The following is a 26533-nucleotide window of genomic DNA, read 5'->3' as shown; positions in this document are numbered from 1 at the left end:
GCAGCCCCCTCTTCACTTCCCTTCCTCAGGAAACCACAGAGAGTAGGAGGTCAGCCCTTAGCCTTCTTTTCTCCAAACTAGACAAGCTCAAAAACCTTAGCAGCTCCTTACAGGATATCCCTTTCAGTCATCCCATCAGTTTTGTTGCCCCCTGTTGAATGCACTCAAGGACCCTTACAACAGAATTTGACATTTGCTTTAATTTTCATGCCACTCATGACTGCCCAGTGCTCCAATCTATCTGTATCCTTCTGTAAGGCATCTTGTCCCCTGAGAGAGTCATCAGCATCTCCCAGTTTACTGTATCAAATATTACACTGATATTAGGTCAAATACTACTGCAGAGTACTGTAGTCTCTGAACTGTTATAAGGAATAAAACCATGGTCGACCATCAAGAGTTAGGAGGATCATCTCTCTGGAGCTAAAAACAATGGTATGTCATTGATTCACTCACTTTATATTCTCATTTGAGGGTACTTCTGGAAGTTCCACAGTTATCATGCCATCCAAGTTGGTCTTTCCAATGAAAACTGGCTTTGTGCGAAGCACGTCTGGGGCAGTCTTTGCGGTTACCCTGTGCTGAAGACCCCCAGCACTATTTCCTCTGTTTGTCAGGACAAATGAATATGATGTCTCTGGCTTCAAGTTTGTGATCAGCTTTTGAGTAGCACGTCCATCAACCTCCATTTTCCCATCATCATAAAGGATCTAAGTTAATAAACAAAAGTAGTTTTGGTTATTAGGAGAGGGCAAATGATGCTGTCACACTGAATTCAGGAATCAACCTACCTATAAATTTAAATAACAAATAAATTTAAATTTATTTGGGTATTTTAGGGTGTAAAGCAGAAGGGAATTCACTACTGAAAGTAAGCTTCTCAATTTCAGGAAAAAAAGAGTACTACATTCATATAAAGCAATGAAAGCAATGTAAACACTCCTAAAATCCAATTTCACTTTTTCAAAGTAAGCAGCTTTTCTTGGACCCAGAATTTATGGCAAGGTACTCTTGTTAAAAGTATCTTGATTTTTTCATTCAGACTCCTTATTTAGAAAGGTTTTTGTACCATTTAATTCCTAAAATACTGTTCTTCACTTGTCACTGCCTGAGATGACACAAGTGATTAAGAATGAAGCAGAAGAAATTCCAGGCAAGACTGCATGTTACTCTGAGTCTCTGTATCTGGATAAAGCTATAGCTAGTGGAGTAAAAGAACTGCAAATCAAAAACATGCTGTTGTACGCTGAGGAGGCAAACCCAAAATGGTACTCAACTGCATTCTTTATTGAAAGGACTAGAAAAAAAGAAGAAAAAAATTATTTTGTTCCACTGTTTTCTTTAAAATACTGTAGTGGTGAAAAAAAAATTAGCAATCTTAGAAACAGCGATACCCCCAATACATATTCACAATTCATGTTCAGTAAGCTACTTAATCAGGTAAATACATTGTCTAGTTTCTGTCATTTTCTCTTGTACAAATGGAAAGTAACTTACTTTGAAAGGTAAAGCTGAATTGTAGTTTTCTGGAATTTCCCAGGACAGCAAAACAGAAGTCTTCATTACTGCTTTAACATGAAAATTTTTTGCAAACACTGCTGGAAAAAAAAGAAACAATGTATATAAACAACATCTTGGAGCTTAGATCTTCTCATTTTTCCACTGCTACTTGGGAGTATTAGCTTTCCATTTAGGTCAAAAATCACCAAGAATTCAATTCTCCTACCTGTTTGTTCATATTTAAATATCACATTTAAACTCATTCTCACTCTTATCTAGTGCAACTCAATACGCACATTTTCCTTACCTGAAGATGTCGTGAAGAAGTTAGCCAGAACTTGCTTGGCAAGGGACAACTGAATTCTAAGGCATCCAAAACATATTAAGATTTATATACTTTACCTTTTGTGTTTGATGAACCTATTTTTATGAATGGGCCAGTCAGTTTTTTTATACCTTCAAATACACTGATATCCAAAGACTGATACTCCTTTAAAGGTCAACGCCATAAGCAGACAAATCCTACCTTGATCCACGGGTAGTGTCCTGAACTGGACACTTGGACTATATGGACCAGGCCCTTTGCTTGTGTGGGCACGTACTTTTACATCATAAGTGGTATCTGGTTTTAGGCCAGAAAGTGTCATAGTGGTATCAGCAGGAACAACAGGGAGTTCAACTGGCTGGTAAGCAACATTGATATCTCTGTACAAGATGGTATATTTGGTGATAATGCCATTTCTTTCTGCCAAGAGTGGCATCTGCCAAGTTAATTGGACTGATGTAGAAGTAGAGCTTTCCGAGTGGAGATTTTGGGGAAATCCACTGGGTACCTCTTCAGGAACAGAAATCTCTTTAACCATCTCCTCCCCAAAGCCCACTTTATTTCTAGCTGAGAGCCTGAAGACATAAGAAGCTCCTTTGTGAATGTCTGTGGCCGTGAAGTGATCTTCCTTCTCTGAGAACTCCATGGTCGTTAATGTATCCATGTCTTTGCGACCAAACTTCAGGCGATAACCCTGCAGCGGGCCAAAAGTTTCCACTGGAGGATGCCACTGAATTAGAGCCGTGTTCATCTGTGTGTGGCTAATCACAAGCCGAGGTTTGCCTGGAACTGTAGCACAATGTTATTTAAAGAGGATAGATATAAACACAATTGCACCTACAATTCTTGAGGCTAGTTTTTTTCGCAGGAATAGGGATATATTTTCTCCTTCCTCACTCTCAGTTCCACATATTACTGTCCTAATGAAGAAATAGTATCTGGCTCCTGCACTATTTAGTAATGCAGCATAAGGAGCTGCAACAGTAGAGACATTACTGCTTTTGTCTTCTTCCCTTACCATTATTTCTAAATACAGAGCTTATTCAGATGCACAGGATCTAGGAACACAAATCAAGAAGTAAACTTCCAACAAATGTCTTATGAACGGTCCTGTGTCACAAATCCTTGTTTGCAAAAAAAAAGAAAAAAGTACTGTCATACGTTTTCATATACTTAATCCAAGGCACATTTCCTGTAAATGGGAAAATAATTAATGAAGAAGTAACAAGTTTCTAGATAAGTTTAACATAACTTTATCATTAAGAGTAAAAATGTAGTAGAAGTCAGAAAGTCAGAACAACCTTGCCCTCAAAAATCATTACTACACAGGATAGAGCCCTGTCTAGTTTCTATACATAAATCACTTCTGCCTCCACCCTTTCAGTGTGGAGAGATAATACAGTTTGGAATTTAATATTTTGCAGCATGGCTTATCACATATGATTTATTTTATACCATGGTTTTTGTACACATGAACTGGATTTCTTTTGAAGAAGGCTAAATTGGTAGCTTTTCTTAAACTATACACTACATACAGTCACAACCTTAATTGGAACCCATTGGTCTAACTGGTGATTTGTCTTTTAGAGAAGTTCAGACTGGTATGTGTCCAGTGGTATGGACATTGAGGAGGAATTGAACTGAATCAGTCCAGAGAGGACTGAATCCTAATCAAGTCAGAAGCACCATTATAGAATTTATATAATGTACATTTTTTGAGTCCCAATATGAATTCTCATTTACTGGTTCTATTTAATTGATTAATTAATTTTAATTTATTCATACTCATTTGTATACATTTCTTTTATATTTTCATTAATAGTTCTATTTCAAAAAAGTCTTTTTCTATTACAGTGATTTATTTGGTAATGAAATATATCCATAACTATTTAGAAATTGGTACTCATTCAGTACCAATGCCTGACAGGTCAAGAGACCAGAATAGTTTTGGGAGTAGTACTGCAATGACAACCCAGTCTTCAACAAAGACTGATTAGTTTCATCTGTATTTGAAGCCTTCCCATGTGAATGTAACTGCTGCACTGTGAGCTCTGGTTCCTGTATTTAAACACTTCAATAGATTTTATTACTTATCTTCAGTTCTCAGGCACCCAGCAAATCAGATTGTTATTGTCAGATGGTCTAACTGCCATTGCATAAAGAATTAGGAATAAGGAGGGAAGAGTAGCATGCCTTAAAGAAAATTCTGCATTTAGTAAGCTCTTTCCTCATTACATCTGTCATAAGTCATGACATTGCTTCTCATTTAATAAGAATTATAGGTAGGTTTTATGTAAATTTTCCAAATTTCTTTAAATTTAAGTGTTGAGTTCACCTGGCAGCATTCTGTGGAATCTTGTGTTTTCCCACATTTTCTGCTTGCTGCGTAAAGAATATCTCTCTGATTAGATCTGACTTTTTCTCAATGATAACTAAAAGTCTTTATGGAACAAAGAGAAGTCTGTGAAGGCCTTTTGCAGACCATATTTTTCTCTGCATTCTATTACTGGCACCAAATAATAGTTTACCTAAAAAGAATAATACCCCTTCAGTTTTCTAGAGGAGAGATTATTGGAAAGTATTTTTGTAATAAATTGCCTTTTTTTTTGTTTTGTTCTTGTGGCAGACTTCACAATTAAAATGACATTTTAAACTCTGAATAACTACAGAGAAAGGAAGAAAGTAGTACTTGCTCTTGATCAGGGAATTAATAATGTTTACTTCTCCAATAAAATGCCCTGTGACTGAAACAGTAAATAATAATGGTCACTTTTTTTAATACTGTAAAGCCTATCTAATGTTGCGAAGCAGATAAATTTCTTTTCATTTCCAGACAGCTTTCAGTTAACATTTACTTTCAGTATGACTTACTTATGAATATTATAGTCTTTTAGGACAAATGACAGGATTCTGTGCAGTTGTATATACAGCTGTGTCACCAAACAGCTCTGTCTAGAAATTTCTGTTAATAATCTAAATTTTCCATGAGTGTAAAAGAAGTGAAATTGTCCATAAAATAAAATATATTCTCTGATCTAGTGAAATCCTCTTCCATTAGAAAATAACAAGATATCTTTCACACACCCCTTTGCAAGAGATATTACTGCTGCAATGGCTTGCCATCACTAGTAGAAGCTCATGCAAGCTGCCTTCGTCAAAGTACCCGAAATAAGTGTTTTCTGTTAGCTGCTATAAAGTACGCCAATGCCTTAATATAAACTTTCTTTTTTTAGCTGAAATTTGTATTTCAAGGGTGCTGTTCGGTATGAAACCAAAAGACAAGTAATGGACAAGCTATTGTCCCATGAGATTCTTCAACTACTGTGACACAGAAATTAAAGGTCTGATCAAAATCTTCATAAAAATTGTATGATATCACTGACTAGTACGTCTTCATTTTTATCAAGGTCTTGTTAATCATACATTTTTTAATTTCTGCCCCAAGTAATCTAGTAAGTGCTTTGATTTAGAAATGTTCAGTAACAGTTTTTATTGCATCTGATTTTAACAGTGAGGAAGGGAAATCAAACATAAGACAAAAACACACTCTTGAATAAAAATATCAGCTGTGTTCAGTGACTATACTAATAATTGAGTTACCATACTATAGGATTAGTTGGTGAATCTTTCCTGCCTAAAACTGTAAATTATACTTTTGTATCACTAACTGGACAGTTGAAGAGTTACTTATTGTCTCACAGAATACTTTACAGATAGCTTCTCTAGTAAAAGTTCAAATATCTATTCTCCTTTCATGTCTTTTATGGATATAATCTCAGTCAATCTCATTCAAACTTTAAAAGTTAGACTAGAAAGCACATCCTTCATTTTTTTATTGTAGTATTCCAATAGCACCTTTCTAGGAAAAAAATGGAGACTGAAAGTGAATAGGAGACTGCATTACAGACCTACAACCTGTTAATGCATCATTCCCTTGTGTGATGCATTCTCACAGAGAGTGAGCAGGAAGCTCTTGGTACTGACTATAGTCAATGTCTCATTTTTCAAAAATCTGGATATAAATTTTTCTTACAAAAACAGCCCAAACACATCAAGCTGTAACACAAAGTGAAGACATTTCATACAATCTGGAATGTATGAAGGAGCAGAATGGTAACTAGCTGTTAATCCCAAGAACAAACATCACTTGTTCACAGGTTTAAGCAAATGACAAGAACAGTGCAATATGAATTACATTTATAGACATGCCTCTGATTCTCCGTTGCTGTTCAATCAAGTTCATCATATGGGACATAGGATTTGTTCTGTCTTTTTAAAGCAGAAGCATCAGAGTTCTTGGTAGAATGATGCATGAACAGTCAATAAGGACTAAATGCAGTGAAACTTTAAGTTTTGCAAGCATATTTCCATAACTTATGTTTATGTTAGGAACTAATAAAATCTCAATTTATATAACTGTGTTAAACTGGGAATTTATGTAACTGATCAAACTGGGAATTGAGCTTTAAAAAAGAAAATGAATCCAGTGCCCTTTTTTTCTTAAATCAAGTTCCAATACATGACAGAAATAGATATCACCTTTTTTCTCAGAGTATGAGAATTCAGGAAAGATAAGAAGTTAGAGGGTATGTTTCAGCAATAGCCGAGAGTAATGACTAGAATGTATTCTGAGATCTGAAATGAAGCACTGTGCATCTAGCCATCAAGACTGAGATTTTTCCAAGGAATCTAACAAGAAAAGGATATAGATGGTTTTGATATTAATACAAGATATGTCCTGCATTCAGTGATTGTTTTAAAAACTGAATAAATCACTATAAATACAAATATATACTCCTTTTGAATTTTATCTATTAGCATAAACAATACATTGTTATTCAGAGAACTTGTAAAGGTGCTGTATGTGACTGTAATAGAATATCTTTAATGGCTGCACTACAAAACCCTGAAAATGAACACAATACCTACAGATTGTGAACATTTGTAGGTAAGCATGACACTAAACCTGGGTTAAGCTGTGCCACAGAGACACATTAAAAAAAGGAAAAAAAATTGTTCCTCATCTAAAAGCAGTTTGGTTCATCCCATCTGTGCTAACTGCTGTATTGGTTATTCAGTCAGGATATCCAGCCTTTGATACCACCTGAGATCAAACACAGACTGAACACAGTGGCAGAGTGAATTTTGCACCAGTTTGTTCCTAAAATTGCCCCTGAATCAATGTGGGCTTCAGGGTTTCACAGGATGGAGTTTCATTCTGTTTTCCAATTCTCTGCTTTAATAATTACATTCTTCTGAGATAAGTTGTGAATGTCTTACAGATGGTTTCTTTCAATGTTTTTACTAACAGGTAGCAGTGCTGCTACTTTCAGGAAGATCTTGAAAGCCCTTTACAAGTTTTTCAAATATCCTTCTGAGCTGAGGAAAAATTTTTATTTTTTCCTCTCAAAGAAGACACCAATTTCAGTGGAAGAGCTACTAAAAGCTATAAAGTGACCTCATCAGGAACTAGGAAAGGGATAAAGGGAGAGCCCTATTTTTATATAAATAAATGAAGGTCCAAATACTGAAACAGAAAATCCTATGTCCTAGAAACGCTTTTCACACAATAGGAGATTTTCAAACAGTAAGAACAAAACAGTAGCAGAAAAAGCAAAGGATTCATTTAGAGCTCAATTTGTGTATAAGTATTACCTGCACCAGTCGTAGATACAAGTTTGGGTTTGCTGCGTGCTCCGTCACCTTTAGTTGTATAGGCTGTCACAGTGAAAGAGTATGTGGTTTCAGGCTGAAGCCCAGAAATTATCATTTCCTAAGATGAAAGAAAATAAAATAAGAACAATTAATTTAAAATAGATTGTTTGTCAGGAGAATGCAGAACACTTTAGAAACCCATTTATATTACACTTTTGAGCTATTGGCAGTGATAGCAAGCATGTGAGTGCACCAACAGACTGTACTGTGTGAAATACTTGATAATGCCAAACATTTCAATCACTAAAGAAATGAAGGACAGTACACATCCAAACAATATACCTCAGGTAGTTTAAAGCAAAAGGCCAAAGGCTTAGTGGTATGAACAGTGAAAAAAGTCTTCTGAAATACCTTGCCTGAGGAATACTACTGACATTGTGAAACACATGCACATGCAGAAATGAGAAACTCAGTTTAACTTAATCATTAACAGGATATCACACTTATAGTTCTAAAATGCCTAGTAAGAAAAATGCGTGCATTTACATGCACACTTTTTAAGTAATGATGGTTTAGCTGAACAAAAAAGCCTTGTTACTTCCACAACACTTTCACTGCAACCTGTGTCACTGGGTAGACTGCACTGCTCAACACCTGAAAGGACTTCAGAAACAACTAGCCCTTCAGCTCTAAAACAACTATGTAAAACATCACTAAGAATCTGGTCAGGGGATAGATTTGATGGCCCTCAGACGACAGCAGCTACAAAACAAGTATCTCCTCAGATAGAGCAAAGCATCAGCAACATCAAACTGTATAGATGAGATCAAGGGTGTATCTTTTCATATGTGTGCGCGTGCACACGTATATGCACACAGAAGATGCTGAATGGTGTATGAGAAATGTACTAAACTTATGTCCTGCTACAGGGACTGCAAGAGGAGTAAGTTTTGACACTCATAATGTAAATAAATCTTATATGTAAATATAAAAGGACAGTATTTGTAGGTAACTGATGGGCCTGGAGTCCCCAGCTTCCAGTAGTCCAGTAACCATTGGACTACTCCTTTGCATTTTCATATGGTTGAATAAACTTGCACCATATTTCAATGCTGCCAGAGGGATGGTGTATTTATACACCTAAATAAATAGCAAATGTGCAATCACACATCCCTCAGATGCAACAGCCATGAAACATTAATATAAAAATCATGGGCCAGACTATTCATAGTATATGGATTTTTCAGGATAGTGGATATCAGCTTAGTAAATGTGTGATTAGAATTCAGCATTGTATTTACAGTCAGTTGTTAGCAATATAGAAATAATTAGATAATGATCAGAATGAGTGGGCAAAATAGCTCAAGTAAAAAAAAAACCCAAACAACAGAATGAAACAACACATAAAAATCTACTATCAAAAGATCAACTTCTTAGACTCTATCTCAGAATTTAATTGAACTGTAAGACCCAAATTAGTAAGAAAGACTTCATATCTTTCATAAGAAAACTGCACCTGGTACTACCAGAATTAAACTGGAAAAAGCAAAAAAAACACCACAAAACCACAAAACAGAAAGACTTATGAAGACATTAGTTTCATCTAAAACAACCAGTACTTCATGGTGTAAGAGCTATGGCTGTGTGTAATGTTTGAAAGTGTCGTTTGGATACAGCAAACATTATTACTTAGGTATAAACACTGCAGAGCATCTGGCTTTCCTGATAGCATGCATTTATTTTGTACAAAAGAAAGCACAACTGACTTCTACTTTCAGTTACACACAAAAAAAATAATCTTAAAATGAATACAGAAAAATACAACTATTGGTATGTAACTCTGAACCACTTCTGTTTTATTTTTCTATCACCTTGTAAAGAAGAAATTGTGAGGCAAAATTAGCGACAGCCATCAAAGAGGTGAAAACACAAATCAGTGCTGTACATTTTGGCATCATGCTAAACCCCAGAATAGGCAAGCAACGGTAACCCTACTCTCCCTGGGGTAAAAAAAAAAAAAACAAAAAGAAAAAACAACAACAACAACAACAACAACAACAACCAAAAAAAAAAAAAAACCCCCAAAAAACCAACAAAGAAAAAAGGTGTCATGAGAGAAAACCCTTGATGTTAGTTAGGACCATGCATTTGTGCATATGTCAAAAAAGCACCCTGAAAAACAACAACCAAAAAAAACCCCAAAGAAAGGACCCAAAAAACCCCATAACGCAAAACAAAACGATAGAGTGCTACAAGCAAACAAGCAAGACAAAAAATATCAACCAAAACACACAGTTTTTCTGCCCAGTCAAAAAGTACTTACATGTTCAGTAGTATCATCATATTCCCACTAATTTACAGTAAAGGAGGTCGAAAGGAAAAACAAAAGAAATAAGGAGATTTGTAGCCTGGTTGAGATAAAGTTTTCTTCTTTATAGTAAAATGAATATGAAAGATGTCTGAAAAAGTCATGTACAGTTCGAATTATCCATGTAGAATCACATGAAATTTGGTAAATCAAATCAGGCCAGGCATTTTTAATTCAATTTCTGTTTTCCCTAAAATCCAGCTACTTCTTTTTCACTGACAAATAAAAGAAATAATGAATCCTCTTGTACCATGTAGTACTATTTCATAATAGCTTTTTTATTAAAAGTTACCAAGGAAGAAATAAAGGCTACCTGGTTTATTTAAACAAGTTACCAGGCTATATACTTCCATTTCCTGAACTAATTCAATGCATTAAGTTTTGAAACCACACAGATATTTTACCATTAAGGTCTTCATACCTGCACTAGCCTTGTTCACATGTGTCATAGAAGTACTACAGGCAGGAAGGAGTGGTGGGAAGAGAAAGGAGTTGACTGTCCTTCTTGAAACAGTGGCAAGTAGGCTGGTCAAAGCTATACTTGACAAAAGAAGAAATACAACTTTTGCCTTTATGATGTTTGGACTGTAATATCTCATCTAGTCTCCAGTTAATGACCTTCTATTATTTAAAGTAATTTTAATCCCCTACCAGAAAAAGGTTGAAAGCAAAAATTTGTGAAAAGGAGAACCAAAAGCACACTAGCATGTCCTTTCCCTTCCCACTTCCTGATCTACTTTCATCTTTGTCTCCACTGAATTTGAACCATAACAACGCCATGTTTTCCAAAATAAGAAAATAAGTACTGGCAGCAAAGTCCTCCAGAAACAGGCACAGTACTTTACAAAGAGAGTCATGAGCAAAATGCAGGTGTAGGAGACCTGCTCTCCAAAGAAGTGTCTGCAAAGCTGAAATTCAGAACAAAAACTGAAGAAAAGAAAAAAAGGCAACCTCCTATTTGTTTACTCATGTAAAATGTTTACAAAGTAGATTTTACTCTTTGATTTAGGTTAATAATTTCTTTTAATTTTGTCAATCCAGTCATAAACTGTGAGCTAGCAGTGAGACATGTAAAATGGATAATAGTTTCCCATAGGATGACTCCTTTAGTGTCAGGAGCTTTGTAAATCTTAAATTTTACAGAGCACTGGTATATCTCAATCAGTAAAATCCTAGTTTGAGAAGCTTTTTAAACTGGATGTTTTCATTATCTCATATTCTCGTACTTTCTAAAATAGATGGGAAATTTTGCAATACAAATAACCACGTACCTATTCAAACTAAGTTCCTCATTTTATTGAAGTTCCAGATATGAATAATGGAAAGTATAATACCTCAGTGGTTTCTAAAGTTACATTAAGAACATTAACTTATTGTGAACTGTGTAGTAAGGTGCGTACAAGAGAGAAAGAGAGATTCTCTGCGTAATCAGAGAAACACTGTAATAATAGGCTAACACAGGCTCCTAATGATCCTAGGCTCTCCACTGAAACACTCAAATAGGAGATGGGTGGATCAGGCCATGCACAGTTTACTGCACTGACTCTGGATCAGATCACCCTGATGCTTAAGAACTTCAGAGCACATGTTAAGTCTCTTAAGGTTTAACAGAATCAGAACAATGACATAGCCTAGCATTTAGTTGCAGATCAACAGAGAAGAAAGTGTCTTGTTTTGGCCCAAGAACCTTCAAATGCAAGTGTTCTGAAAAAAAAGGTTTGAAAATAGACACAGAAAATGCTAGCTGGTAGACTGTTCAATAGTAAGAAAAAAGATCCTCAACAACAAAAGGCAACTCTTTGGTAAACAAAATGTTTTCGCTGTGACCCAGGAAAGAAGGGAGTGTCCCAGTTACCTGTGCATCTGCCAGCATGATGTCTTTCAGCATGGGCTGGCCCTTTGGCTCTCCGTTCTCCATCCTCACGTAGTGCACCTGGTAGCCTCGTATCTGGCCGTGCTGCTTATTTGGCACAGGCGAGCGCCACGACACTTTAACAGCAGTGGAGTTGACAGCCTCCACCTCGACTTTGCGAGGAGGACCACTAGGAACTGGAACAACATCATTGGACAGAAGAGAATTACAGCCACCTGTCCCACCCATGCCTTTCGCTTTTTTTAAGAAAGGGCAGACTCACTATGTTGTCTTTGAAGAATACAAATCATTCAGCAAATGAAGAAGCTCAACAAATCTGCTCTACCTTTCAGTGAAAAGATCAAAAAACATGACTGATGCAAAAAATGGAAGAAAAAGGAGTAGTAGAGAAATAGAAAAACATGTAAAAATGTACAAAAGCCAAGGAAGATGCTTTGAGATTCAAAGCATTATAGTACAAAGAGAGATTTTAATCATTGAAATAATAATGCTATAATAATAACAAAACCACAAAAGATTAAAAAAAAGTTGGCCTTTTTTTGTTTGTCAAGTTCTATGTTTTATATTGGTTTGTTTTTTCCTCAGGATAAATAGGAGGCTGATTACAAGGCTGTCTTCTGTCACTTTCAAGAATGGAAGAAAAGAAAATGTGTGGAGCATCAGTTTTCCAAGATCAAAAAACAAAACAAAAAAAAACCCAAAAAAACCATCACAACCCAAAAAACCCTCAAATCAAAAAGCACAATATGGAAGAAGAAAACAGTTAGAAAAAAAAAAAAAAAACAAAACCAAACAACCAAAAAACCAAGACCTGAAAAAAAGTTTATACACATAACTGTTTTAAAATGGCAATGACTGTGAAATCAAGGAAAAGGCAGGAAGATTTTTCCCTAGGAGTTATTTTTCATTAAAGGAGGAGCAAGAAGGATATGTATGGGCTCAAAGGAGCAGCAGATTCATGTCACTTGCAAAAAAATTTTCTGATTAAAAAATTACAAAAATATCAAATAGAAAAATGATGTAGAAAGAACAGTCTTTGAATAAAAAGCTCAAAGGGTGAAAATATCTGGTTATATTCGGGAAAAAAAAAAAAGAGGAGCAGAAAAAATTACTGTTAGCCTATACAAAAGACAGCAGGTGACAGAGTCATAGAGGTGCAAACTGATGTAGTGGAGGCAACATACCATCTTCATCTGTCCGAATCAGTACTGCTAAGCTCTCTGGGCCAGGTCCAACATCAGTGTGAGCAGTCACAGAGATCCGGTACTCAGTCCACTTTTCCAGCTGTTCCAAAAGGTACTGGGTACTGTCCGAGGAAATTCCCAAAATTTCATGGGGCTTGACATCTTCTCCATCAATTCCAATGTACTTGATGGAGTATGCAGTGATAATGCCATTCTGTTTTTCCACCGGTGGAGGTTTCCAACTTACCAAAATGCTAGTGGAGCTGGGGCTTGTGCAACTAATGTCTTGAGGAGGAGCTGATGGCTCTAATTTCAGTAGTGGGTTAAAGGAGGATTTGAGTGGAAGGATAGAAGTGATTGAAAAAAATGAACAAAAAGAAAAAATAAAAATAAATAAAAGAGAACCAAGTGAAAATAATAAATAAACAAAAAAAGTAGAAACTCAAAAAAGCAAAACATCAGATAATCATATGCACCTTGGCTTATTAACATGAGGAAACTGAAAATGAACAGGCAAACTAAATGGTGAAAAAGGATGTAGGGGGAATATATGAAAATGAAGCCTCAAAATAATATTACCTACCTGCAATTAAAATTCTTCTTGAAATAAAACAAAAACGTAATACCTCTATGACTACTGATCTATCTTTACAATCCTTGCAATTAGTGCAAGCTATAACATTTTAAATAACGTGTGACACATATTTACTTACAAATTTTGACATCCCCTTCAACTGGCTTTAATTTTCTTAAGATAGAAAATCTTTAACAGAACTCCTAAAAACTTGCAATAATTGCTAGAAATTGCTCCATAGGTTGCCATTTTTTGCAGCCTTTCCATTCTCATAAACAAATTACTGGTGTTTTGATTTTTTTAATGAGTCTGCCTGACACAAGTCAACCATAAATTACATTCAAATTGAAAGCATTTACTGAAACATTTATTGTAGCTAACATACTATGAGCATGCAGTCCATAGAAGATGATGAAAGTCTTAGTCAAAGATTTACCTACCAGGAAAAAGTGACAGGCTTGTTGATTCTGACTGTAACTTGTACTTACCCTAGATCAGCTGTCAGCTTTATTTTTTTAACTCCTCTTGGAGACACCTTTGCTAGCAAAGAATTAATCCTACCAGTAATGTATATTATTTCTACAGAAAAGAAAAAATCTACCCCAGAAAACATGTAAAGAAAGCAGGTATTAATTTTACAGAGTTTACAAGCTTGAAACCTCAGAATGTGAGTTTCTGACTTTGTTTCATCTCCTGTCAGCATCACCAGTCTTCCAGAGCAGAAATGTTCACCTTTACTCATTTGTTCTCAAAGGAGTATGTTAGTGTATTTACCTTCCCCAAGCTTCAGAGCATCTAAGCGTGCATGTCATTCCGCTTCTTTCAGTGAGGCAAATCAAGTACTGAAAGTTAGGTATGCATTTATCTGCTTAAATGCACTTTGACTTACCAAAATCTATGCTTACTAACAAATCATTTAGAGCACCAAAAAGGAGCCATAATTCAAACTCACTAGCAGAAGGAGGGGATGTGAACTCCTTTCCTATTTCTGCCTCTTGTCTTGTAAGAAAAACATAAATTTTGTCTGCAACATCAGTTTTCCCCTTTACATCCCCCTCTCCACCTTTTCTTTCAGTTTCTTAAGGGAAAAAAGAAACAAACGGATACTTATACATACTTATAATAGTTGCATCAAACAAAATTAAAACAACAGAGAAGGCCTAGGACCCTGCTGTGACCTACTGCATTTACACACGTATCCTTCGGTTCCCTACAGCTCTTTCTACAGGGATCAATGGCTTTTTACTCAGTATGGTACACTGCTCCTCCAAAGGGAAGATAGGAGGGAATTTACTAGAATTTCAATTAAGTCGAGGAGGTGGAGGGAAGAGCAGATGAGAATTAACACATTTTGGGTTATTTTTATAGACTAATTCAGTAATCAACTACTCAAAAGAAATGGATCCCCTTCTACCATTAACTTGTGCAGGAAGTGAAACACATGTAAAATGTCCCTTAAGGGTCTTACAAAAAAGAAATAAATCCCTGCAGCATCTTCCTCTGATACAAAGATGAAAGGCAGTAGCACATTCTGCTGAATATTGCTAATAAAATCACAGAAGTTTATTAATTTTTAATCCATTATACTCTGAAAATGCAAAATATTGCACTTATATAACTGAGGCTAATTTGAAGGCTACTTTAACCAGTTTTATTAATGCATTATATTTTTTCTTAATTGCACATTTATAAAAAAGTAATCTTTGCAGCAAATAACTTGGATCTGACCACTGAAATCAAATGGATTTTGCTACTATCTGAAGACACGAGGCTGAGATAAACACAACATATTCTTATATGCAAGAAGAGAAAATGGCAATGTGCTTATATAAGGAACACACAGCCTTGGCTCCTAGATGTTTGTTTTGTATGCAGTCTCAGCAATCTTCACCCTATATAAGATAATGACCACTCTAAATAGTTGAAATGGATCCCAGAATAAATAAATACCTATTTCTTAATCAAATTATTCATTCTGAATTAATAAACTGAAGAATTGCCTTGCCACTATATCTAAAACTAACCTTGTGTTACATGTGTTTTTTGTGCTTATTCTAAGTGCCTTAGAAATGCTTCAGAAACACATTTAGCTTTGCTTAAAGGTGAGCTGCACTGTGTCTCCAGTCACACTAATTGATATTAATACATAACACTAACAAGGAATGATAGTGCAATCACATGTCATGACTGCAAATTAAAAAGACTAATGTCAACTGAGAAACTGAATTTACTGTTTTGAATTATCTTACTTTAAGAACAGGCAATTTAATTTAAAACAAATACAAATAGAATTGTACTAAGTTTTTCAATGACACATTGTAATGCAAACTGTCAGGAAAACCTAACTTATCAGGCAAGAATAATCCTTCTGGACGTCATAGCTGATTGTTTTAGTTAAGTCTTAATTTAAATGTTTTAAGGTGTATATACAAGTCCCTGACAAATGTTTACATCCCAAACCATTTTTCTCAAGGTGGAAATGGCTGAACAACATAAAAAGCCCAGATTAAGAAAATTTAATAAAATCAGAATAAGATACTACAAAAGAGTTGGTAAGAAATATCTGGTACAGTCTGAAATATTCAACCTGATCCACTTTTTTGATACAAATTTTTGCACTTCAGGGAGATGCTGCAGAAACAACCTAGGAAGTGTGCAGAGTGGGGAGGTGGAACTTTATTGGTTAAGGACTTTTATTAATGTACACCTATTGCATGATACAACATTTCACCTTATTATAAAATAAAATTTCATTATGTCAACTTTATATTGCCTCCTTAGACACTGGTTTATTTGGATTATTTTTTGAAACTATGTAAAATCCACTCATATATCCTGTTGATTGCAATACACCTCAAAACTTCATATTTAAGCATTCTTTTGCTGTATCAAGTAACATGAATATCTTATTTTGCTTTTTTCACTGTTTCTGCCTAGCTGGGCTACTGAGATTAATAGAAACAAAGAGAATAAATATTTAAAGGAAGGACACCTACTTGACTGCATGGTTCTGGCTGAGATTTCTGCTGTTGAGGCACCCAGGCCTTGAGGAGACCGTGCAGCTAGGCGGAACAAGTACAGGCTGTTTGGCCTTAAGCCTTGCAGGCGATACGATGTAGTAGGTTCAGTGGAGACCCGTTGCTAAATGTAGATTATAAGAGAATGTCTTGGTTAGTATTCAGAGACTCTGACTTCCCTATATTGCCTGTATGCTTTTGTACTGGGATAAAACCACAGAGAAAAAATAAAATTCAAGAAAATAAAGCAGAACAAAACCAAACAAAACAAAACCAAAAACAAATACATTTCTTTTGACAAATAGTAATAAACTATTTTTTAAAGTCAACAGTTTAGCAGGTGAAACTCAGACCCACAAACAAAGCTTGACTGTTTGAGGAACAAATAGCTACATGCAAAGTATTAAAGGCTTTTCAGACAATACCACATGAATGAAGCCTTACCTATAACTGTGTTTTACATCAGTGATTTTATAGTGTAAATTATCTTGGATTTAACCTTGTAGCTAAATTTGTATTCAAATTATTAAAAGCAAATTCTTCCACAGGGTAACTTACTAGAGCAGAAGCCTGCATCCTATTTGGAACTGAAATAGACAACTGGCTCCCTTACACAAAATAAGCTTATGAATTCACAGTGTATGTGTGAAGCTACCATAAACATAAGCTCAGTTGAAGCATCAGCAAGGAACTTGAAGATGCAGGAGAAACCAATGAGACTGACAATCTCCTGTGCCCTTCTGAGAACCCTGGCTTCTTTTTTTCTCTGTGACACTTGTTAATATGGCATTTTTCCTACCAGAAGAACAGTTTATTCTACAGTTTACGGCCTAAAAATGATAGACGCCCACAGACTGAAAATTTTAAAAGAAATAATGGCACAGAAAAAGTCTATTGCAGATCTTAATCTTTAAAAAGAACCTCCTGCATTCTTCTCAATTATTACTGAAAGATTAGAAATACTCAGGAATTCTCTTACACAATGGCACAGAGAAACAAAAATTATCTAAGGCTGAAAATAGATTTCAAAGTTCAGGTGTAAGTTCAAAAAAGGCTTAAAGGGTCCATAACATGTCCTCCAATATTTTTGCTTCCAAGGCTTTATAGAAAAACAGGCTCAGAGAGATATAATTAATGTCTGAAACTGGATGGAATTTCTGTGGAGGATTCATTGCCATCTACAGCAAAATTCCACTGGCTGGTAACCATTGACAACATTTTCTGCTGTTTACACACTTTAAGTCTGTCACTAGGCTAACTGCTGAGCTTAACAAACCTAAATATCAAAGTATTTCTACTAAAAGAAGTTACTAAAATATGAAATTTAAACCATTGCCATATTTTATATCCAATTTATTAAAGATGACTTAAAAGATGTACAATCTTGCCACTTACTTCCTCCCCGTGTTCCCCGTCTTTGTAAACCAGTTCATAGCTGGAAATGGTATCAGACCGTGGAGGTGTCCAGGAAAGCAGTATGCTTGTTTCAGACTCAGGTTCTGCTTTGAAGTTCAATGGTTGACCAGGCACTAAAGAAAAGTTGAGCAGTGTTGCCAATTATTTACTTGGATACTTCAATATTTTCAAATGTTCTAAAACGTTATCCAAATATGGCATGCAATATCAATTTTGTTTATCTTACTGAACTTAAACAAATCTATTCACAGAACTGTGAAACAAAATTATCTAAGTACAGAAAAACTAAAATGATACATTTAATTCACCCATTAAAAATTATCAAGGATTTCAAATACATGCTTTTGCAGTGTAAATAAAGCAAACAGAACTGAAATGTAATTGAAGAGATGTCTGGTGATGAATACTAGCAATCTAATAACCTATATGTGAAGTGGCAAATATATACATCTATATATATGTGCTGTATGAGAAAAAGTTAATACAACACATGATTAGCTGAAATATTCTAGAATAAAGTGTTAAAACTATTACATGCATTTCCAGACATTACTTTTTTTTTCTCAGCTCATAAATGAAAGATAGTAAACACATCCTGATCTTTAAGATGATACCCACGTACAAAACCCAGCTTGTTTAACCTGAAGTAGTTATAACCTAGTGAAGAGACATTCAGCTAATTTCTCATTAAGTGAAGTATTTCCACCCTTTAATGACTGGTATATTTAAGAATAGAGTGACAACACTTTCTAATTGCAAGAAGCAAAATGCACTTTTGACTGCACTAGTCAATAACATTCTCTGTTGCTGTATCTTGTGCAATGGTCACAGAAATTATCCACACTAAATGTTATCCTAATTTACTTCTTCAAATGTGAAGCAAATTATAAGGTTGACTATGAAAAGACAGGAAAACATAACTATATCATTGGATTGTGTACAATAGTTTTGGCAGCCAAGTTCTAAAACATTACTTCCAGTTAATAGTGCCATTGATAAGGCATGAAACAGTTTTCCACGGTGTTTCTAGCTGTTCAAGAATAAAATGTGACAGGCTCTCATTTTTTCAGGGGAAAAATAAAATATGTACTTCTTATAACAAACTGAGAACAGGAGTAAGAAGTAGGATGTGACAATAATGATAGTTTCACAAACATTTATCAGGGAAGAATTCTATGACAGCATTACAAGTATGTTCTTTTAGTACAGTAAAAGACCTAAAAACTTCAGAGAGTTAAATGTTAAAATAATTTTGTATTTTCATTTTTATCTTCCCCAGATTTGATATCTAACTTTCAACAAACAGAACCTTTATACATGAGGTGCATATTCCTCTAGCTCCTGAGCAGACTTCATTAATGAGTGAGCAAGAGTAAAAGCAGACCAACTTTTTTACAGGAATAAAAAGGGACAGGACTAATTAGATGTTTTTCTAAAAGGTGTCTGGTCTAAAAAGAGAACACTGCCTGGGTCCCGCAAAGTGCAAAGAGGAAATAATCCCAAAGCATGGGGAGCCATTAGAGGAAACATCAACTAAGTATTTGTGACAGATTCTAATTTTGCAAGGAGAGGCTACAGTGCTGGAGATGGTCCAGCTGGGAGAATGGATGGCTCTCAACAGCACTCCCAGCAGTGACAGAAGGAGTGGAAGAGATGTAGCCAGGCTCTTCACAGAGTGTGGCAGGAGAGAGGCAGTGGCACAAGTTGAAAACATGAGAGGCTCAGGAAAATGCAGAAACGCAGCCAGGGCCTAAGGAGGTTGGACCATACCAGCCCTGGGACGTTTTACACATCAAGTGGGTGAAGCCCTAAGAAACTCAGTCTGACGCCAGAGCTGAGCCTGCTCTGGGCAGTGGCTGTGGCTGGACATCTCCTGAGATAATCATCCTGCCAGCCTGATTGTCCTGTAATGCTATGATCTGTACTTAATGTATGGATACATGAATTGTAGAACACAGCCAGGCAGTAATAGTAAATGATCAGTCAAATGACTCATATGAAAGCTGGTACCATCTGTTATGGTAAATATGGTAGCAGATGGAGAACTAAGGGTATTTCCTGTATCTCTGCATGTTTTAAGACCCTCATTCTCCAAGTATTCCTTTTAGAAAACCCCAAACCCTTTGTCATCTTAGGTCTGCAATTCTCAATCATTTCATAATACAAGCTGATGGCTAATTGGACTTTTCCAAATGCTGTTTGTCAAAATAATATCTTGCTTTAAAATTTAGTCTCTCCTTGGATTTTTTTAACCACTGTTAGACAACTCTTATGCTGTAAACACTGACAGAAGAAAAAGGTGACAGGGAAGTCTGCATTGCTCCAAACAGATAAGAGAAGATGACAAAGAAAGAAAACAAAACCAAAATAACAGAAACTAAACACGCCTTATTGCCAATAAGCTCTGATATGAACCCAGTACCAAAGTAAAACTCAAAGAGTTCAATAAGAAACCAGCTTTGCAAAGAACAATAGATCAATCAAGAGAATTTACAATCAGTAGGGAACCTAAAGGGACCAAGAGTTTATTCTTCTGATTTCTCTGAAAGGAGCATGAAACTCTGCAAAGGAACTCTTACGACTGAAGACCTACTGTGCTCCAGAGTTTTTACTTTGTAAACAATATATGTATTTTTTGAAAAACAAGTCCTAGTCGAATATATTTAAAAAATAAAATGGGCAACATACAAAATAAAAAATGCACCGTGTTCTCCCTGTCTCTGCTACAATTGAAAAAATCTTTTCTAATGAGTCTGAAAATACCTGAGTTTTGCAGTATCAAACAAAGAACAACAGCACTCAAAATAATTAACTACTATACATTTCAGATTTTAAAAAAGCATATTATATTATCTGAAAAATAGTCAGAAATCCATAAATCACTTTCTTTAAATATTATCTCTAAGTGACATAGTGGGAGTACTGATAATAAAATAAACATGTTAGTCAGTCTTAAAGACAGAGTCGACCTGGTCCTGTCTGAATGACTAAAGAACACAGTGAAGAGATAAATTATCAGTGTGTGAAGCTAAGATTCTCAATACTCAACTCATCTCATTAGCATTTAAATGAAGTAAAATAGAGACTACAATACTTAATGAAAGTTACCTGTGCATTGATAGTAAGGGAGTTATTCAAAAGCTGAAATAATCTTTTCTACCTGACCAGTAATGTCCCTTGAGGGAACAAATGTCCCTTGAGGGAAGTTTTAATATTTAAGTCAGTTAAAAAGCTATCCTATATCCCACCTCAGCATCAATACATGTAGGTATCTCAAAGGGGGATGCCACAAGGATGATGGCAGATTCTTTCCAGTGGTGCCCAGAGAGAGGATGATGAAGTGGCTACATATTAAACCACAAGGAATTTCTCCTCAACCTGAGGAAGAGCTTCTTTATATTGAGGGTGGCAGAGCACTGGAACAGGCTGCCCAGGGAGGTTGTGGTGTTTCCCTCTCTGGAGACACTCAAAACCCACCTGACATGTTCCTTTGTCACCTGCTCCAGGTGACCCTCCCTTGGCAGAGGAGTTGGACTGGATGATCAACAGAGGTTCCTTTCAACCCTAAATTTCTCCCACCTGCTTTCTTGCTTTTTGAGTTTCTAGGTACATGCTCTCAACTCTTTTCGTGCGGAAGTACCATTTCATAAAATGCTGCAAAGGACAGCAGGCTAGGAATGTGGGGTTTCAGAGACATCAAGTCTCCCCATTCATGTGTTCATGAAAAAAAATTTAAATGTCTGGTAAAGTAGCTAGCTTGCTACAACACAGAACAGTACTTCCTTGCTACCAACTCTTTCTCTGAACTTCTAATCTTCTTTTACCACAAGAACTCCAGAAACATTAATTTTGTTGAATCAAAAGCTCCATTTATGTGCCCTGCAAGTCAGATACTTGAGCTTCTCATTACTGTCCTTTTTCTTATGTTCAGAGCATTACCCTTTAATAATTATAATAAAACTCAGATTTCAAATAATGGAGAATCCTTCATATAAAACTATTATGTTTTGTGTTTTAAGTTTTTTTCCACAGAAACATATGTTAACAGATACACATTCATTTCCTTGAATATTTATTAATTTTTTTCCTCTAGCTCTTTTTCCAGTAATTCACTATCCAATAGACCTTGTGTACTCTCTCCTGTCTTTCTATCTAAGCTCAGAAGAAAAACAAGATTCACTTAATTCCTTTACTAGCTCTCCTCTCTTTGCAGGCTAAAAATTAAATGAATACCCAAACTGAGACAGTGGACAGTTCAAAACTCTAAATTTTCTTGGTACACACAGATTAAATGATGTTTCTTACGACCAGTTGAAGCCCAGAAAGGAGTTATGAAAAGCGCATCCTGAGCAGCTAAACTGAACACAAACACATTTTGTCTTCTAACAAAGTAAAAAAAACAAAAACAAGAACAAGAGCAAGAACAGGAACAAGAACAGAAACAAAAACAAAACCAAAAGAAGCATCACCCTAAAACTTATATCAATCTTCCTTTATTCTAAAATTTGGTAAGTCAATCAACCTACGTAATAGACCAATCCTGACTCCATCCTCAACAGAATCTAATCCTTTGGCCCAAAATGTGGACTAAAGATTTTCTTGAATTTTGGAATTGGTTTCCTTTTACTCAAAAGGCTCAGCTCCACAGCTCTTTTCTGATTACAGAATCTGATAAAATTGGGTCTTTTTACCATAAAGAAAGCACTGCTGAAAACAGCTGGGCAATATGACATAGCTTTGCCTTCAAATGTTTAAGAAAAATACTGAACACCAAAACTGAAATTTTTTGGGTTTTTTTTTCAGTGTCTGGTTGTCTGAAAAATATATCCTTCACTTCTCCTCAAACTACATGCTCCCAGTCAATATTTTAATTAAAAATCTAAATTTCACTACCAGCAGAGTTTCAGCTGATCTGGAAAGAAAGAAGCCATTCATACACCCATTTCAAAAGAGTAATTCTGCTATACTAAGAAAATAAAGATTCCTCTGAACAGTATTTTAAAGAACAAATTAGTCATTTTTATAATCTCTCTCCAAAGATCAGAATACACGGAAGGTAGGAAAACTCTGAACCATCTAACAGAGCCTGTAAGTCACACTTGTCAGCAGGATTTTCTTTTATATATGCTCTAATATCCCCAAAGTGAGAGTTAAGCTAAATATATATATAATGGCAGGCTTATTTGTTTAAAAAAAATCAACCAAATGTAATCAGCATCCCATTCCTACCTTAATTCTTTTAAAATGTTTCCATTAAATCCATTTTCCCTGACCTTAAATGGCACTTTATATTCGCTTTAATACTTGGAATGTGTTTAATCTTGACAGATTTTAACTAAAACAATTATATTCAGATGTGCATCAAAGCAAATCGGGAAGAGAAGGGCAAGGAGGGCATTTTTTTCTATGATGCTCACTGAAGAGAAACTACTGGATAGAGAGATGGGCAAATCCTAGTTTTTAACCATACCCTGAACTGGACAAGTTCACTAGACTTTTGTATTTTCTATCTCTTTTACGACTTAAAACATCTGTATTTCAAGTAAAAGCATCAGTGCTTAAATATGCTTCCTGTATGCCCTATTCTTTGTTTTGTTTCAACTTCTTTAAAATAGCCACAATTAAACATTGAAATAATGTATTGAGAAACACTCCAGCACTGTTCATGTTGTTGTAATTTCTTCAGATTGCAACAGTAATCAGAAACAGATGGACATGCTTACTTCTCTGAAGTGACCTCAGAAAATAATGTAGCTTGGGCCAGTCCAGCTGAGCCTCAGGGCTCATTATTTTGATTCCTTCATCCTTCACTGAGGAAGCCACTGTCAGACACTTGCTAATCTAAGAGGTTTACAGTTGTGAGTGGAAACACAGATAAAGAGCTCACTAAACCTTCTTCTGGAAAAGCCTCATGAATGTGGATTCAATCAGAAGTCAGATGTCAATATAAAAACTAGCTCTCTGAAAATGGCTGCAAATGCCAAAACTAAACTGCAGTGTATATATTGACAATTGCATGTGCAAATTTCATAGCTTTGTAACTCAGCTGAGATACTGCAAAAGGTCACATCTAGATCTTTGTGCAACACAGCACCTAGAATGATTCCAGGACAATACATCAATTTCTGTCTTTATTAAATGCATGTTGGTAAAATGCAGAAGTAAAAACTGGATGAAACATAACTGTCTACAGTTATACTTTAGAGATCTGTTTTTAAGAATTGGAGGGATGCTAAATTCTGCAACAGGAAACTTTCCTGTACTAAAAAATTCAAGTACTATTATATATTTCTAGGAAATCACTGACCCACAGTAATACTTCATACAGCCTTCTCTAAACTGCTAGACAAAAGGACCTTTTATTTCTTATTGCTACAATAAAACACTTTGTGCAGCGTAACTCTACCAGAGCTTCTCACTTTAGATTTCATAAAAACTTTTCTGCCAAGTTTTTTACTGTGCTTTCTTGTCCTTTACTAGTAAAACTAATTCATGGACCTAAAAGTTCTTGAACAGAAACAAAACAACCTAACTGCAAACATAAACCAAGGAAATAGTGACCCTGTAGTATGCATTTTGTTGGGGCAGCTTTGATTTGACTTATAAATCCAAAGTGTACAAACCTACTTGCTTGAACGTACACAGAGATTTGTTGTATTTATTGCTCTCATGTTTTCTGTGTTCTCAGAATCTTTACCAACTATTTGAATACCTATACAGTACACATACACTTTAAATTTCCAAAAGCAATATTCCCTAGAGTGATTTGGCATAGGAGAACTGCATGTCGCCTAAAGAAAACCCACCAAAACCCACAAATAACATCTCAAAAAAAGCTTTGAAGAATTACTGAGAAGTAGGCTTAGTGCACAGAGCACTTCTAAACAAAAGCCGTAAGATTTGGCCACCCCCACAATGAAGGTCTCCCTGAGATTTCAGTTGCACTGCAGATATAGTTCTTGACACTGATGAAAAAAGAAAGCATGACGGGGTAATAGCCACTCTGCAAAGATAACCAGCACTGTGGAATTGGTGAGGTTATCTGCAAAAACTGCCTGGATAAACTGGCTATACTTGAGGGGTAGTTTTTTTGCCACATTTTACACTGAAAGTCTCTCTCACAAATTTTGCTCGTTGCTAGCTTACCTCCTGTTTGAGTGATGACTTGAATGTCACTAGAAAGTGGTCCATCCCCAACAGAAGTAAAAGCAAGAACCTTCACAGAGTATGTTTTCTGGGGTACCAGATTTCCAATAGTGGTAATATGGCTGTCAGCCACGTTGTGTTTCATCCAACTGTTGACATGTTGAGTAGGGTCCATGGTGTAATAAACTCTGTAACCTTGAATTTGCCCATTAGGCTCCTCGGGCTCTTCCCACTGTACCAGAATGGTGGTGGAGCTCAGCATACGGGCCTGTACATTGCGTGGTGCACTTGAAGGTGCTTGTTCTGAAGTCCTTGTTGACACAGGCTCGCTGGGGGGCCCTCGCCCAATGTTATTTACAGCAACTACCCGAAATTCATACTCTGAATACGGGCTTAGGCCAGCCACGCTGTAACGTGTTGTGGCCACCCCATCAATTTCTTTATATGGCTCCTCTGAATTTTTGGGCTTGTGTTGGATTATGTAGTACGAAACTGGCTCAGGGTTTCCAGAATCCCAAGTCAATGTTATGCTAGTTGCTGTGCTTTCTGTCACCACAGGTGTTCCAGGAGGTTTGGGTAAGGCTAAATACACATAACAAAAAATACAGTTAGCACTATGTAACAGTAGACATTCTTTATTAGAATAAAAAAGATTACAAATAGTAACTAAGAACAAAACAAAAATAAACGGGAAGACAAAATGGAAAGAAGGAGTAATCTGTTCAGAGCAAGCTTTCGTCAATTATGATTTCCTCCAAAATCTATTGGAAAATCTTCACGTTCTGTCCAGTTAATTTTTCATGAATTAATGATACTGACTTTTGTAATAAATCCATAACCATATCAAGAAGAGGAATCTTATAGAAAGGCAATTCACAATTACAACTGAATTTTCAGATATATTTTGAACCTCTTATTTTCAATTACTCAGTGAATATGATACTTGGACACCAAGCAATTCTAAAAATCAAATGACTGGTTCTTAAAGGTTCCTGCTGTTGATAAAAAACCACAACATTTCAAGATAATTTCTTTAACTGAAATGAAGGCTGGGAGCTAGACACAGAAGAGTAATGGAAAATTATGACTAACTTATTTTAATAAATATTAATTATTCAATTAGTGATTATTACTGCTGTCTGAACCTGTATTTTGTCTTATGCTAGTAAGTGGTTAGAAGATTTACCCTCTTGATTTAAGAGGGCAAATGGCATTTAGACCTTTCAGTGTAATATGTTTGCTCAGAATGAATGAAATAAACCACAGAGCTGTGTCCAAATAAATGTACTTGAGATATACCTTTGACAGTTATCTGCGCTATTGCTTCTATAACACCAAGGGTAGACATAGCAACGCAAGTATAGTTTGCAGACTGTCTGACATCATTAAGCTCAAGGACGTTTCTCCCTATTGGCATATCATCCTCAGGTGTCAAATCTTCTGCTCCTAGCATCCATTTCACATATGGCATTGGT

At 35.8% G+C, this 26533-nt stretch overlaps 1 protein-coding gene across 29 annotated transcripts in view; it reads right to left on the bottom strand.

Annotated features, from left to right (window-relative positions):
* PTPRD (protein tyrosine phosphatase receptor type D) overlaps positions 1-26533 on the bottom strand; it is a 1161500-nt gene that overhangs the window by 109371 nt on the left and 1025596 nt on the right. For 8 of the 29 annotated variants that reach the window (XM_030968017.1, XM_030968025.1, XM_030968026.1 and 5 more), the window contains 11 exons: positions 26358-26533; positions 25059-25640; positions 17892-18025; positions 16476-16620; positions 12906-13211; positions 11704-11897; positions 9804-9830; positions 7481-7598; positions 2027-2614; positions 1498-1598; positions 457-710 (listed from right to left, as the gene is read on the bottom strand). The exon at positions 26358-26533 is cut by the window's right edge and continues 94 nt beyond it. In XM_030968017.1, coding sequence (XP_030823877.1) covers positions 457-710; positions 1498-1598; positions 2027-2614; positions 7481-7598; positions 9804-9830; positions 11704-11897; positions 12906-13211; positions 16476-16620; positions 17892-18025; positions 25059-25640; positions 26358-26533 — 2625 coding nt within the window. The remainder of the gene's footprint in view (positions 1-456; positions 711-1497; positions 1599-2026; positions 2615-7480; positions 7599-9803; positions 9831-11703; positions 11898-12905; positions 13212-16475; positions 16621-17891; positions 18026-25058; positions 25641-26357) is intronic. The other 21 variants (XM_030968045.1, XM_030968046.1, XM_030968023.1 and 18 more) reach the window with 4 other exon arrangements.

This window comes from Camarhynchus parvulus, chromosome Z (assembly GCF_901933205.1).
Source record: "Camarhynchus parvulus chromosome Z, STF_HiC, whole genome shotgun sequence".
Lineage (NCBI taxonomy): Eukaryota > Metazoa > Chordata > Aves > Passeriformes > Thraupidae > Camarhynchus > Camarhynchus parvulus.
This window is presented reverse-complemented; position numbering and strand designations above follow the sequence as displayed.